At 29.9% G+C, this 15,592-nt stretch overlaps 3 protein-coding genes across 10 annotated transcripts; all 3 read left to right on the top strand.

Annotated features, from left to right (window-relative positions):
* The first annotated feature begins 3,351 nt into the window (after positions 1-3,351).
* Positions 3,352-4,799, top strand: LOC124946087 (calcineurin B-like protein 1). Its single transcript, XM_047486651.1, has 8 exons — positions 3,352-3,489; positions 3,586-3,668; positions 3,744-3,803; positions 3,896-4,004; positions 4,084-4,136; positions 4,204-4,284; positions 4,361-4,473; positions 4,556-4,799. The coding sequence occupies exons 1-8, from the start codon at positions 3,375-3,377 to the stop codon at positions 4,635-4,637; spliced, it is 696 nt and encodes a 231-aa protein (XP_047342607.1). The 5' UTR covers positions 3,352-3,374; the 3' UTR covers positions 4,638-4,799.
* A 1,550-nt stretch (positions 4,800-6,349) lies between these two features.
* On the top strand, positions 6,350-8,548 carry LOC124910109 (NAD-capped RNA hydrolase DXO1-like). The gene is made up of 12 exons (XM_047450730.1): positions 6,350-6,463; positions 6,546-6,611; positions 6,678-6,756; positions 6,836-6,915; positions 6,988-7,011; positions 7,072-7,196; positions 7,272-7,488; positions 7,565-7,618; positions 7,689-7,735; positions 7,872-7,956; positions 8,134-8,197; positions 8,322-8,548. The coding sequence occupies exons 1-12, from the start codon at positions 6,350-6,352 to the stop codon at positions 8,429-8,431; spliced, it is 1,065 nt and encodes a 354-aa protein (XP_047306686.1). The 3' UTR covers positions 8,432-8,548.
* A 2,532-nt stretch (positions 8,549-11,080) lies between these two features.
* On the top strand, positions 11,081-15,494 carry LOC124910529 (putative casein kinase II subunit beta-4). Of its 8 annotated transcripts, none has more exons than XM_047451192.1 (7): positions 11,081-11,213; positions 11,311-11,506; positions 13,136-13,354; positions 14,217-14,332; positions 14,443-14,608; positions 14,966-15,141; positions 15,218-15,494. In XM_047451192.1, exons 2-6 carry the CDS (start codon positions 11,347-11,349, stop codon positions 15,094-15,096), a joined length of 792 nt encoding a protein of 263 aa, XP_047307148.1. In that variant the 5' UTR covers positions 11,081-11,213; positions 11,311-11,346; the 3' UTR covers positions 15,097-15,141; positions 15,218-15,494. The 8 variants fall into 8 exon arrangements, with proteins under 8 accessions (XP_047307148.1, XP_047307147.1, XP_047307145.1 ...); XM_047451191.1 differs by having other exon boundaries at positions 13,133-13,354; XM_047451189.1 differs by having other exon boundaries at positions 11,311-11,596; positions 14,223-14,332.
* Positions 15,495-15,592: the final 98 nt, after the last annotated feature.

Genomic DNA, 15,592 nt, shown 5'->3' with positions numbered 1-15,592 from the left:
TTGACTGACTTGACTACAAAGTTCTGAAAATAATCACACACGTGTAACAACATCTCTTTCTCAACATTGAAATAATTTATCGATTTAAGAACTTTTGACTTTGACTAATAATTGGTATTTTTCTTCCATCTTACAAATGTCAAAATTATTTATTACTGCATTTTGAAATTATCTTCATGTTCTTACATAAATTTTAAATCAAAATTTTAGATTAACATTTTATATGAGGTTCGTTCAATGATATTTATATTTTCACTGGGGCAATTTTAACATTTGAGTTATCATGTTATATTATAATTGAAATTGTGACTGGTTTAATTTTTTAATATGCATAAGTTGATTAATTGAACATAACCATAATAAATAATTCTGACTTAAAATTTACCAAATGCAGAAGTTTCACATTTGTTTATTTTTCATTAATTATCTTTATAATTACATTGAGTTTTTGAGTCATGAGGTGAGATATTCAGTTTTGGTGTGATTAATTTTCATTCTTAACTTCATTTTTAATTGGTTATGTAATGATAAGTATTTTTTTTTTACTTTTCTTTTCTTTTCTTTTTTAATATTTTATAACAAATCAAGTTATAATTTATGATAATATATATCTTTTATTTTATTTTTAGTTTTTTAGATTTCTCTATCTTGTTAAGATTTGTATGATTAAATATATCTATATAAAATATTTTATCATTTAAAATAAAATCAAACATAAGCCTCTTTCAAATTAGAGAGAGAAAGTGTAAAGAGAAGTATAGTCTTATTGTTTGATTATTGAATTATCAATTAAAATTCTTATTTCATGCCAAATATAATGTCCAAATAATAAATTAGGGTTTCTTATTAGATGTCAATGGCAATTTCTGACATCTTTTTTTAAACTTCACAATTTGGGACTTATTATTGGAGTTCATTGTAATTTGGAACTTCTTCTTTTGAACCTTACAATTTGGACTCATTATTGAGACCAATTACAATTTGAGACATCTTCTTTCAATTTCGCAATTTAGGGTTCCATATTGTCAAGTTTATACAAAATGGGGTTTTGCCCTAATGGACATTAATGTCCGTACAAAAATGTATTACGTTGTTTTATAATTAAAAAATTAACAGTGACATTTAATTCTAAATAATACTAACATGGCGACGTAATACTTTTTAAACATTAAGGAGAACTCGTCACAGAATAGAGTTATTTCTAGTACGACACAAATAAGTATTTTCATCTAAACAATACGTTATGCGTTGAAAACAATGAATAGTTTTTATGTGGGCATTTCTACAATTTGTTCACTAAGACGATTCTATATAATTTTTGTTAAATAAACTTTGAAAGTAAAAAATTTCATCAAAGATCTCATTTTTTGAATGTAGTGTTATTCAGGGTGAAAATCCTACGGATAATATGTGTATGAAAAAATGTTGTATTAAAGTTAGTCGTTTTCGTATGTGTCACGAGAATGTTGAATTGACAACTCACTTATTTTTACATTACCGATGAATTATCATTATATATAACATTTTGTGAAGTATTATTGAGATTCATTGGGTGATGTTCGAGTCTTTAATAGCTACTGAAAAATTTGGATTGATGTGACTGATAATAAAATTTGGGCATCACAATTATTTTTTTTTGTTAAATTATCTAGTTGAAAAGAAATCGTTGAACTTTTAATAATCACATTCGTCTGATGCGTATCATTAATAATGTTATTTTTATGATGCTTTCTGAAATTCGGATACGTGGTTGAGTCGGTCGTAAGACCAACTCCAACGGTCCCGCATACGCAAACCAAACTAAAATTAGGCACTCCAACCCATCACATATGCAAACACATTATGCGTTATTCTCACCTTCCTCTCTCCTCTAAACTGCGTTGCTACTTATCACAAACTCAAATATTTTATAAAAAAATAATTTGATTCTTCAAATTATAACTTAAGTCAATTTTATATATTTAGTTTCTTAAATAATTATTTATATGTTTAAATTTTTTATCATAAATATTTATTAATAAGATTAAAATATCATAAAGTTAAAAATTAACAAAAACGAATTTTATTAAAATAACACAAATAAAAAATAAAATACAATAATTGGTTAAAGGCTACAAAATTGAAAAATAATAATTGAGATTTCTAAATTAACGATGTTTAATTTGTTTTTTGATGTGTATAAATTATTAATTTATAATTAATTTTATCATAATTTTTTCTAATCGGTGTGGGTTTGAAAAAGTATTGAGTCTATTTTGTAAGGTTAATAAATATATATGTAATATTGAAAAAGTTTAAAAGTTAGTGTAAAAAAAGAATATTCTAAGAATATTCTTTTGAGTTTGGAAATGAGTTTTTGAGTTGGAATAGAATTACTATTTGATGGGACATTTAGTGCATTTTGAGTTTGAGAATGAGTTTATGGGTTGGAGATTGTCTAAGGGAGTTAATGATCGTTTTATTTTCGATAACCTACGAGTTCGATAACTTATTGCATAACATTTTTTTATGTCATATTTAAATTAATCATATATATATATATGAACTATTTTAAAAAAATAAAAATAAATAAAAAAATCAATTAAAATATTCATTACTTAGAAATAAAACATCTTAAAAAAATATTTTTTTAACTCGTTCAAACGGTCATAATCAAGTTCTGGTTGTTGTCATTAAATGCAAAATTCAAGATTGTCTTTTGTATAATATATTTCCTTTTTCCTCTCGTATTCCCACTGAAGGAAAATTCTCAGTATCTTCCCCCGGTTTGAATAAAAACCAATTAAAACAATGTTGGGATAATGGGTGATGAATCTGTAACCAAAATTACCGTTTGAATTTATATATATCCATAGAATTTTAAGAGGTTCATTAATATTATAAATACGATACACTCGAGGTTTCTTTAATGTTTTTCTTAAAAAGAAACATGTCCTATAAATAACCTTAATGTATCAATTAATAAATTGTGCATGGTATATGTTGTTTCTCGATCCTTCAGCTGATTCTCTCTCTACGCCTTGTCGGAAGAAAAACATTTAATTTTTCCGGCTATCTCTGGTCGGCCAATCCTGTTACATTGCCTTCCCCGGCGCTAGATTTATTGAAAACAGTATGTTTCGATTTTCTTGTAAATTATCTACCTTTTTTGAAATCTAGGTTTCTTAATTTCACCATTTTCTTCTTCGTCTTGATAATGTCAAATATGAAGGGTTTTAATAAATGCGGTTTCTTACCCGATTCATTTGGTAAATACAAAAAGACCAAACATTCATTCTTTTTTGCCCAGATTTTCTCTTTTCTTGAAGGGTTTTGTTTGTTGAATTGTTTGCAATGGATGATTTGTTTAGGGTTCGATTTTGCCAAATTAAGGAATGGGTTGTATTCATCCAAAGGAAGGAAGAACACGTCAAATATGGAGACGGAATGGTCATAGAAGTAAGCAATTGGCTTACAATGAACTCCTAATTCTTGCTTCAGAAACAGCTTGTAAGTTCTTGAATTAATTTCAATGGAAGTGAAATTTAACTTCATTCTTTTTACACATCATAATTAAGGTTATGTTCTCTGATTTCTGTTGTTTAGTTAGTGTTAATGAAGTTGAAGCATTATTCGAGCTTTTCAAGAGCATCAGCAGTTCTGTGGTTGATGATGGTCTAATCAGCAAGGTAATGTAGGTTATGATGAACATATGTATAAGATAATTGTGTTTGATTTAACCCTAAATTATAACCCTTTTGCAGGAAGAGTTTGTATTAGCTTTATTCAATAACAGAAAGAAGGAAAGCCTTTTTGCAAGCAGGGTATGATGTGTTTTGACTAAGGGTTTTGATTTTCATTTGAGTTGATCTGAAATTGGAGATTTCAAGATTGTTTGGTTTTTGGTTGGTTGCAGATATTTGATATGTTTGATGTCAAGAACAAAGGAATGATAGATTTTAGTGATTTTGTTAGATCACTTCATATTTTTCACCCAAATATTCCTCAAGAAGACAAAATCAAATGTGAGTTTAAACTTATCTTAAATCTAATCCATTCTCCTTATGATGTTGGATATATATTTGATTTGATGATATCTTGCAGTTTCTTTTCAACTCTATGATTTGGATGGAACTGGATTTATTGAGCGACATGAGGTATTAATTAATACCAATTAATGCAGCCAGAACAGAGAACCAAATTTTGACTAGAAATTTGTGTCAGGTTAAGCAAATGATAGTTGCGCTCTTATGCGAATCAGAGTTGAATTTAACCGACGAGTTGATTGAGAGTATCCTTGATAAGGTACACAAATTCGATTTCCTTAAACCTCCCATTACCGTATTGGTTCTCATAATGTTTTTTTTGGGGATGGATATAGACGTTTTTGGAAGTAGATACTAATCAAGATGGAAAGATTGACACATCTGAGTGGAAAGTATTTGTGAGGGAAAACCCTTCATTGTTGAAGATAATGAACCTTCCTTATCTAAGGTAACTGTTAATTTGTATATATATATATATAGTTGTTTGATCAATATTACACTTAATACTAATGTATTAAATTGAATTGCAGGGATATAACGACATCCTTTCCTAGTTTTGTGTTCCATTCCGAGGCTGATGTTGAGATCTCGGAACCAGACAAATCTAGCTAGTAAATTTAGAATTATTCATGTAATACATCTATCAACCAAAACAAATCACAATTTGTGTTAGCATATATGTAGGCTCACAAAAGTGATAGGCTACTATTAATTTCATTGGGTTTTTTTTACTATCTTTTCAGTAACACCATATTTAAGATTTTGAAAATTGAATTAACTAATTTTCATGAACAATAAAAGTTCACATAAGTTCCACATTAACAGAATAAATAAGAACTTTCTCAAGTGGGATGGTTAAATTAATAAATATTAGGTTTGGTGGTAGTGGTGAGAGACTGACATATCGTTTGTTAAAGATATAACTTCAAAATCATTGCAGCAAATTCATACTTTTATAAATGTTAATAAATTATATAAATTAAAAAATAATGTATTTTAAAATAAATTATATAAATATATTAATATATATTATATAATTTTAAATTTTAATTTAAATAAATAAATAATTATTAAACAAATTAAAAAAGCATGTTTAAAAATCATTAAAATATATTTTAAAAAAAATTTAGTGTTTATTTTCTTAGATTTTGTTTAATAATATAAGAGTATATTATTTGTTTATTAATTATATTTTTGGTATTATCTAAAAATAATTATAATTAATTAAGAAAAAAATATTTATGTTTAAGTTTATGTTTTATTATAATTATAATAATTTTATATAAATAATTAATTTGATAAATATATATATATAATTTTTTAATGATCAAACAAAATTATATTCAAAATTTATAATAAAAATTTGAAAAAAATTATATAAAAGAAAAAAAAAGGAGAGTGAATGAATAAAACAAAATTAAATTACGGAAATAATAAGATGAATCAAACTTAGCTAGAGAGGGAGAGAGAGTCTGAACACATACCCGCGACATATCCGAGGACCAGGCGAGCTTTATAAACCAAATTAAGGAAAGGGATTATTTATGAGGAGGAGAAATTAAACAGCTTAGGGCCGGCCTTGAAATTAAGGATATCGAATGCTTTTAAGGAATGAAGATTTTGTCATCCAGAAGCTATCCTACTTCTTCTTCTTCTGCCTTGGCAAAAAGACAACAACAGACCGGGAGAAACAAGAACAATGATTCGCGTTTTGTTGTTTCTGCCGGCCGAAAAGAGTGAGTTCCTATGATATATTTTCTATAATATAAATTTTATATGCACGTTACAAGTACACCTTATATAACTATCTTACTCACTCTTTTAAGTGTTTGACGCCGATCGAGATGGGTTGTTTAGACCTGAGATATGTCGTGATACTTGTGATGAACATTTCAAAATCTCAATTGGCAGGTTCCCCCTGGGATTGGGATCCATTTCTCGTAATGCAGGGTACTGTTGTTGGCGGTGGTGATCATGAGTTCTTATTCAAATTCCCCGTCATTTTTGTTTTCTTTGCAATTTTTTCTACCACATCAATCAAGATATCCGTTGATGATCATCATCATCGTGTACCTCGACGACCAGCTCGTATCTCCATCCAAACAAACGAGGCTACATGTGCAGTTTACATTAGTATTTTGCTATTAGCAACACTAGTGGGCTCTCAGATAGTGTGCTGGTACATATACATTTCCGTTATAATGTTTCCTTTTCTATCTTCAAGGCTTACTATAATATTCCGGATATTGCTGGGGAGGACTTGCTTTCATCATCATCATGATGATCATGATCATGATCATGATCATGATCATGAAATCTATGAAATGGACCTTGAAATTGGTGGAGATAGTATAATAAATGCTGACCAACAAGTGGACGACGGCGTTAATGCTGACCTTGAAGAAACATTTGCAAGGAAATGTGTAACTATCGAGGAGGTAAGAATATATTTTGACTATTACCCTTTTATTGTCATAAAATTTTGACCTATATTGTGTTTTTTGTTATGCTATTCAAAAGCCAACTGAACTTGCTTGCTATAGTCGGGTTGAAGGTGGGGAGGTTTATTTTGATGATCGCAGCTTGGTGAGCATGTTGAACTTCTTTTATCTCTTTAATCAGTATTATGTTTAACTGTATGTTGCAAAACAGAGGCTTTTTAAGCCCTCTATTTCAGAAGATGTTGGAGCTAACTTTAATGAAGGCTTTAACACGTTTATTGAGAAGAAAGGTAATTCAGTCTCGAGTGGCATTTTCTTAGCTTAAAGGTAAGATGATACATGATGTTTTCATTTGAATTGTCATATTAGATTTGGCATCTGAAGGCTTTGGTAACCTTCTTGCTTGCATAAGGAACAAGAATATCTCACTTCAGAATGTGAAATTTGTGGTACGGGGAAATTTTTATTGTTTGTTTACTTAGTGTTTGGATTTGTGTTGACTTAGTTTCCTTTTGTTGCAGACTTTTCGAAATAACCTCAACAAGGTATGTCTCTGTTTGTAATGTGCTGTTGAAGTTAGTTACTTATTTTAGGGTCCTCTGCAGATAATGGGTACTCCTTATATGAGGAAAACTCCTTGGGAAATTGGTGTTCACAAAAGAAATGGAGTTGTTTATTTGGATGTGCATAGTCTTCCAGAAAGGCCTCAAAGGGAGATTGACCGTCAAAGGTATTAACCGCTAGGTTGATTCATTCACTGTTTAGGAATGGGATGACTAATTTATATAACCATTAATCCAATCAGATGCTACTGGGGATATTGTTTTGAAACGCTTGCCACAGAAGATCCTAAAAGGGGTGATGGAGAAGAAATTCATCACATCGATGCCAATGTTGAATTTTGTTCTGTTGTTAAAACTAAATTAGGATCTAATTGTATTCTAATGGGCGCTGAAATTGATTGTTGTGAATCAACTGAGGATGGGAGAAGATTTTACGTTGAATTGAAGACGAGTCGTGAGGTTGTTTGTTAATTCTCGATGTTTTTTCTTCTCGTTATTGATTTTGATCTAATTTGGACATTTTTTATACTGCAAGTTGGCTTATCATACTGAGGAAAGATTTGAGAGAGATAAATTGCTCAAGTGTTGGGTTTGTTCCCTAAACCCTATCAAGTGTTATTTAATTAGCTACTTTTAAAGTTGTGTTCTTGTTTATGCAGATACAACCATTCCTATCTGGTGTCCCTTACACTGTAATTGGACTCGGGTCATCATCTAGCCCTTTATAGATTACTGATTCTTCTGTATTATATTCATCTTCTAATTGGTTTGTTTGTCTTTCTGTAAACATAGTTATGAACTTAAAAACTAAATGAAGCCATTATTTGGCATCCTTGATCCAGGGATGATGTTGGACGGCTTGTTCGAACTGAAAGACTTAGAACCAAAGACATCAATCAAAGAATGAAAACAAAGAACTATTGGCAGGTGAGTTCTTGTGATTGAAGGAGAACCAACAAATATTACTTGAAAATAAACAAGATTATCAATATGTACATCTTTTTAGATACAAGTTGCATGAACTATTCATTATTTTACAAATTTTGATTGCTAAATTAGCTAGATATTTATTTAAGCTTTTTGTTGATTGGGTTTATTATGCAGGTTGAAGTGTGTTTGGCATTTACAGATGAAGTTCTTTGCTGGTTGTATGGGACTGTTAAAGATAGTGAGATATTTTATTTACATTTGAAGTAGTCTTTTTTGTTTATACGCCTGTCTTCTTCACGATTATCAGTTGTAAAATGTGGTTTAGAAACCGACTAATTATCTCTGTGATTGTTAATTGCCAGATGAAGATTACATTCTGCAGTTTGGTCCACCATTCAACAATTTACAACTAGTAAAAGCACCAACACATTCATGTCCCAATCAAATCTCAAACCATGTTCAGCAATTATAGGCTCAATGACATACTTCACATCACTTATCTTTTGTTGATTTTGGGCAAACCAAACAATTCAGGCAGGATGGAATGGAGACTTGATATAAAAAATATTGTCTTTTTCATAGTCCAAATATGTATATACTTGGAATTATTGTAATGTACCTATAATCTGTATATAGTGGTTTTGATCCGAATTGATGATTTTTTTTCTGGTTTTACCGTAGTTGATCAGAGATGGATGAGAAGATATTGGTGTATATGTCCATTCTTACTATTAATACTAATAAACACAATTAAATATAAAACATTATAAATATATTTATTTATTAATATTTTAATTTTATTTTATTTTAGAATAATATAATTTTTCTTTAGATATATTACACTATATATAAAAATTTTGTTTATATAATTTTTTTTTCCCTGAGTTTATGATATAAATAAAATGAGGCTTGGACTATAATAGAACAAAATCCGAAATAGAATATGGTGGGAATGAATTTTTGTCCTCATCCACTATTGTCATCCCTCCCTAAATAATTTATATATATAAATTCATTTAAATTTTTTATTCTTCATTTATTTGTAAGGTTATTTTCATTGATAAAGAATTCTTAAATGGATTGGTTTATTAATAATTTTCACTCTTAGATTGTGAATTTATGATAACTTATTTTCTTTTACCATTATTTACTCAGTATTTTGTTAATATATAGATTATTAAAAAAAGTTTTATCCTTAAAAAAAATCAATAATGATTAGACAAATCTTTTATTTCTCTTTATTAATATTGAGTGTCGAGTCAAATCAAATATTTGCCGTATGATTATGAAATCTATCATCAAACTGTTTAGATTATAGCTTTTTTAAATAGTTAAAAATGTAGATATTATTTTTTTATTGAAATCAATTTGTTTTTGTGGATTATTTTATTTATTTTGAAAAATTATATTTTTATTATAAGTAAGCTTCAATTTAGCTGTTACTAATGTTCCATGTTCCTCTCTCACAGGATAAATCAGTAAATACAGTTTTTTTTTTTTTTTTTTTTTTATTTTAATATCAAAATTTGTGTGAAGGAACACCGGAACATCTATATTTCGGTAGAAGAGAACCCGTGTGCAATTTAACATTCTTGTTTTAACAAAGTAAACTTATAAAACTTTCATAAAGTACATTTTATTTTTGAAATCAATTCTCAAATTATTAAAACCTATTTTGACATTATCTAATAAAAAACATCCATGTAAGATATGTTAAAGTTTTCAAATGAAAATATGTTAGGAATAATTGTCGTCCCCTTGATTTTACAATTAAAATTTTGAATTGTAATATTATTTCAATAAAAGAAAGAAAATGTGAGCTTATAATATCACAATATGAAATTGCGGGAAATAATTAACCGCTCTTAATTTATATTTATAAGAAATAACTTTAAGAGCAAAATAAAGAAAGAAAGTGTGAAATTTATGATATCACGATGAACAAATTGCGGGCAAATAGTTTATGTTAATTTATATTTATAAAAGATAAATTGAATTAATGAATAACTTTTAAGAGCAAAATAAAATTAATAATTACAAAATATGGTATCTATATATATATAATGATGCTTAATTTTTAAAGTGTCCGGATTGCCGGGTCGAGAGCTGTGGTTAATTTGGATACTTGGGGTCGGATTGTGGGTTGACCCGTTTTTAAATTTTAAACGGTTAAAAATAAAATTAAAAATGCTAGAGGTATGTTTCGAACTTGCAGCCTAACAAAACAAGTACACCTCTTTAACCAACTAGGCTACAAAGACTTTATATTTTAAATTTAACACCAAATTTGATAAACGCGGGACGTTTTAATATTAATATAAGTTCAATTTTTTAACTAACTAATCTATATATATATAATGATGCTTAATTTTTAAAGTGTCCGGATTGCCGGGTCGAGAGCTGTGGTTAATTTGGAAACTTGGGTCGGATTGTGGGTTGACCCGTTTTTAAATTTAAAACGGTTAAAATTAAAATTAAAAATGCTAGAGGTATGTTTCGAACTTGCAACCTAACAAAACAAGTACAACTCTTTAACCAACTAAGCTACAAAGACTTTATATTTTAAATTCAACACCAAATTTGATAAACGCGGGACGTTTTAATATTAATATAAGTTCAACTTTTTAACTAACTAATCTATATATATATATAATGATGCTTAATTTTTAAAGTGTCGGATTGCCCGGTCGAGAGCTGTGGTTAATTTGGATACTTGGGTCGGATTGTGGGTTGACCCGTTTTTAAATTTAAAACGGTTAAAAATAAAATTAAAAATGCTAGAGGTATGTTTCGAACTTGCAACCTAACAAAACAAGTACAACTTTTTAACCAACTAGGCTATAAAGACTTTATATTTTAAATTCAACACCAATTTTGATAAACGTGGGACGTTTTAATATTAATATAAGTTCAACTTTTTAACTAACTAATATATAATGATGTTGAGTAAATGGATAATTGGGTCGGATTGTGGGTTGACTCACCCATAAACTTAAAACGGTTAAAAATAAAATAAAAAATGTTATCCGTAATTTTTATTCACGGTTTTTATATTATTACTCGTGCAAATGCACGGGCTAATTGCTAGTGTACTATAAAGATGGTTCATTTTAAGCAAATGGATATTCCTAGTACTAAATAACATCAATGTTTTCTCTCCCGCCGGTTAATCGCAAGTGACGCCGGCCGCCGTGTCACCTTTTAACCCAATCTTAGAGAGAGAGAGAGAGAGAGGATGCATGTAACAATAATGGGTTAGATCTCTCTCTCTCTCTCGTTGTCTTATCATTTCCCCATCAAAACCCTAAAATTCCTTCTGATATCTTCTTGAATTGTTGATATTGTTTTCAGACCGGAAAGAGTTTTGCTTTCTGTAATAAGGAGGAAATGTATAAAGTCCGAGGAGGAGGAGGAGGAGGGGGCGAATCGAAGACGGAGATGAGCCATCTTGAACAGAAACGGATCAATGATGCTCTAGACAAGAACTTGGAGCGATCTTCTCCGTCCACTTCCCGGGAAGGATATAATGCCAAGGATAAAGATGTTGGTAAAACGCCGCCTGACAATAATAATAATAATAATAATAATAATAAAGACTCTCGCTCTATGTCTTTGGATGAAAAGAAACGTTTCGATGGTATTTCTTCCCTTATAAATGCTTAGGTTTTATAACTGGATAACTGATATATATCTTGTAGAGTAATTTCAATTTAAAGTTGTCTATATTATATGATGCCTTTCTTACTTTTTAGCAATTCTTTATTCTTGATGCAAGCTTTCTTGTAGGGTTTTCCTCTATGGATATTTGAGCATAATTATGTCCCAGTTCATTCTTTAGCTTCCATGATCATGTTTTTGAGACTTAATATGTGGAAACTTGTAATTGCACATATCATAGATTCAATGGTTTTCATTTTTTGTTATTAATCCTGTTCAATGTGATATAACTTGAACTGGATCAGGCTTTAGAACTTTATCTTGTTGAATTAGAATGAACCTTGAATTGCTTTTAGAAATATGTCATTTATGAACTTCAGCAAGTCTTGAAATCTGATATGGCTATGAGCCTATGATCATCTTAATTGATATATTCGAGCCCATAAATATTTTACTAGGGATATTGGAGACAAGATATACCACCATGTCATTGTATGCATACTACATAATGTGAAGTTACCCTAGCCCTCCCTATATAGACCTTGGCATAATAGCTTCTGCGAGGTCACTAACAAAAGGAATATAGTTTGTTACTAGGGATTAAATTTATCTATTTATTGTTTTCCACAATCCCTGATCTACTCGTGGCTAAATTAAAAGATGTAAAATATATTGAAACACTCATAGGTGTGATCATATCTTGCCTAGTATCTTTCTTGGAAAGACCTTTGCATCTTGGTCTACTTCCAAATAATCATCTATAATTTGGTTAATCTAATCTACCTATAACTTGGGAAATCATTTCCCTACTTGGAAGTACTTATGTTTTTGTCGTCAACAAATTTATGAATTGTGTCAATATAAGTTCAGTTTCCAAATTTCATCTGGATCTAAATTCGGATGAGAAATCTCGCCAAATATTCTAATTGAAGCTAATGTTGTACATATTCTACTCTATTTTAGTATGTCATTAGAGTTGGATTTCGTATCAAAAGAATAAAATACATACAAGTTATCACATATTTCACACTAAATAATTTAGTGAACTTCATTCTCGTTCTTTTTTCGCTAAAAGTCTGCTTTCTCTTAGTTCTTTGAGAGCTATTGCGTCTTCTTTTCCTGATGACTAATTGAGGAAGTTTGAATAGGGTAGGATTTATAGAAACCATCCAAGAATTGAATATATTCTCTTTGTTAAAAAAGGTGTTCCAAATTACCTACATATTTCAGTTTGATTCACAGCATGAGCCAAATATCAATGGACCGTAGGTGAGCAGCAGCAAATAAGTTTTTTTTTTCAAAGATTCTTCCGTCTTTTGCTTTATCTAGGTGAATTGGATATCTTCTCTTCGTTAAAAATGCTATTACAAGATTACATAACAGTAAATCGAGTGAATCCTTTTTTTTCTATCCTAGGTGACCTGTTTATAATGGTTAATTTCCTTTTTTCAATATAGATAACTGGATTGGTATCGATTGTGTTAATTGTTATCTTTTTCTTTTTGGGAATTAATAGCAGTGGAATATGAAACTGAGAGCGAGGAGTCAGATGTTAGCGGTTCTGATGGAGAAGAGGCATCTTGGATATCATGGTTCTGTAGCCTTCGAGGAAATGAATTCTTTTGTGAAGTTGAAGAAGATTACATCCAAGACGATTTTAATCTCTGTGGCTTAAGTGGACAAGTCCCTTACTATGATTATGCTCTGGATTTGATTCTGGATGTTGAGCCTTCTCATGGTAAGCTGGCTTTTATGTTGCAATTTCTTTTCTAAGATTATTTTGTTACCATAAATACCTTTCTCTAAGAGTCTGATATAGTATTGCAATTTTTGTGAGCTAAAATTATATAAATGATTCTTAAACCTAAATATGAACATTTAATATGATATAAAATGAAAGCATTTGTTTTGTTATAAAACCAAGAATGTATGAGATTTTATTCTTGCATTATTATCATTCCTTGTTTAATGAAAATCTTTGGTTTTCAAAATTATAGGCACCCTTCTTTTTATTGTTGTCAACTAATTTCTTCAATCTTCAACTCTATGTTAGAACATTTCTTAGAATGATATATGATCTAAGTGGTCCCTAAGTCTTTTATTGCACTTGTATATTTTTACTAACTTTTAGGTAAGCATTCTACTAATTACTATGTCTTTAGTCTATCTTTACTAGGTAAAGTCAATCTGACAACTAATTACTGGTTATCATTTTACACTCATATATAAATGACATTGACTAGCCATAGTTAGACCAACTAAGCTGGTAAGAACATTGTTTTAATTCATTGTTTCTTAAATAAATCTTGTATGTCCTATATTTACACTTCAGCCTTCCCATAAAATAAATTGGTTACATATTTTATTCTTTCATCCTTCAATAATTTAACAAAGTGTTTCTCTACAGTAGCAGAATTAATTGGTTAAAACAGGGTGTGTGCTCACTTTCCTTCTTCTTTTTGGGAGTTGGGATGTGTGACCTTTAAAGTTTGATCCTTGTGTCAACCTATATGTGCTTATGCTGAAATGTTCCATTTGATCCAACTAGCTATAAGAACTCCTTGAATGATTAGGGTTAGTAACATGGATTAACTAGGAAGATGCAGGTGATACGTTTACAGCGGAACAAAATGAATTGATAGAGTCAGCAGCAGAGATGCTTTATGGGTTGATTCACGTACGCTATATACTGACAACCAAAGGAATGGCTGCTATGGTAAGAGTAAGACTGACTCAATATATATATTAAAAAGATTGATTGATCGATTCAACAAGTTGTTTATTTTATTATGATACTCATCCCTCTTATAAAATAATCTTTGGTAGTTAGAGAAGTTCAAGAATGCGGAGTTTGGGAGATGCCCAAGAGTTTATTGCTGCGGACAACCCTGCCTCCTTGTTGGTCAATCAGACATACCTCGAACAGGCACTGTAAAGCTCTACTGTCCCAAATGTGACGATATTTATAGCCCCCGCTCCAGGTTCCATAGTAGTATCCTTTCATCTGTTTGACTGAACAGTCAGATAAATCTTGATTTTGAATTATTTAGATCTAACTAAAATTAAGCTATAAAATCTGGCTTAATGTGGTAACTTCAGAATGAATTGTGTGTAATCTAGTAAGAGCATTCAAAAGACAACTCTTGAAATTAACAACTTACGAAGTCTGTAAATCAATTTACCTACCAAGGACTTAAAGTTTACATATTTTCATTTTGTCTACTGAACATTTCCAATACTTAACTCATTTGGCACTTAGAATTCATTATTCAACACTACCACTTAATTTTCAGTTTTATCAAAACCAGAAATAATACATCAATTGTGTGTTCCCTTTAATTCTAGCAAGACATAGATGGTGCTTATTTTGGTACAACATTTCCTAACCTGTTCCTGATGACCTATGGACATCTCAAGCCACAGACACCATCACAAAGCTATGTACAAAGAGTTTTTGGCTTCAAGATCCACAATCCGTGAATATGAGTTCCTTCATTCAATGTGAGGGTGGATTTGCTGATTTGGGTAGGCTTATTATAATCACTTGTATAATTTGTACTGTTTGTCAAACAACAATTTACTGATTTTAGGGCGACAACAGACACTTTTGAAATGCAGATACAGACAGCTCGAGTCTTCTATGATGATGCTTTAATGGAAATGCCAAAGGAAGCTATTACTGTCATAAAGATATGTTGTATCAATTCCGTCTTCTTGGATGGGAGAAAAAAATATATATATGCATGGAAGCGGTTTAGTTTACATTCAAAGAAGCTATCCAAACTTAGGTTTGGATTTTATGTTTTGTTTACTTTCTTGTTCTATGTTTGAAACAACATCATATGTTATTTTCTTATAGTTGAAATCTTCTTTCTTCATTGACTTTTTATTAATGTGTTTGTTATTGTTAGCATTCTTATTTTGAAAAATGAAACACATTGAGAAATGATATCATATACTTTAAACAGAAAAATGA

Source organism: Impatiens glandulifera, chromosome 7 (assembly GCF_907164915.1).
Source record: "Impatiens glandulifera chromosome 7, dImpGla2.1, whole genome shotgun sequence".
Classification (NCBI taxonomy): domain Eukaryota; kingdom Viridiplantae; phylum Streptophyta; class Magnoliopsida; order Ericales; family Balsaminaceae; genus Impatiens; species Impatiens glandulifera.
Note: the sequence above shows the minus strand (reverse complement) of the source record. Positions and strands in the feature narration are given on the sequence as shown.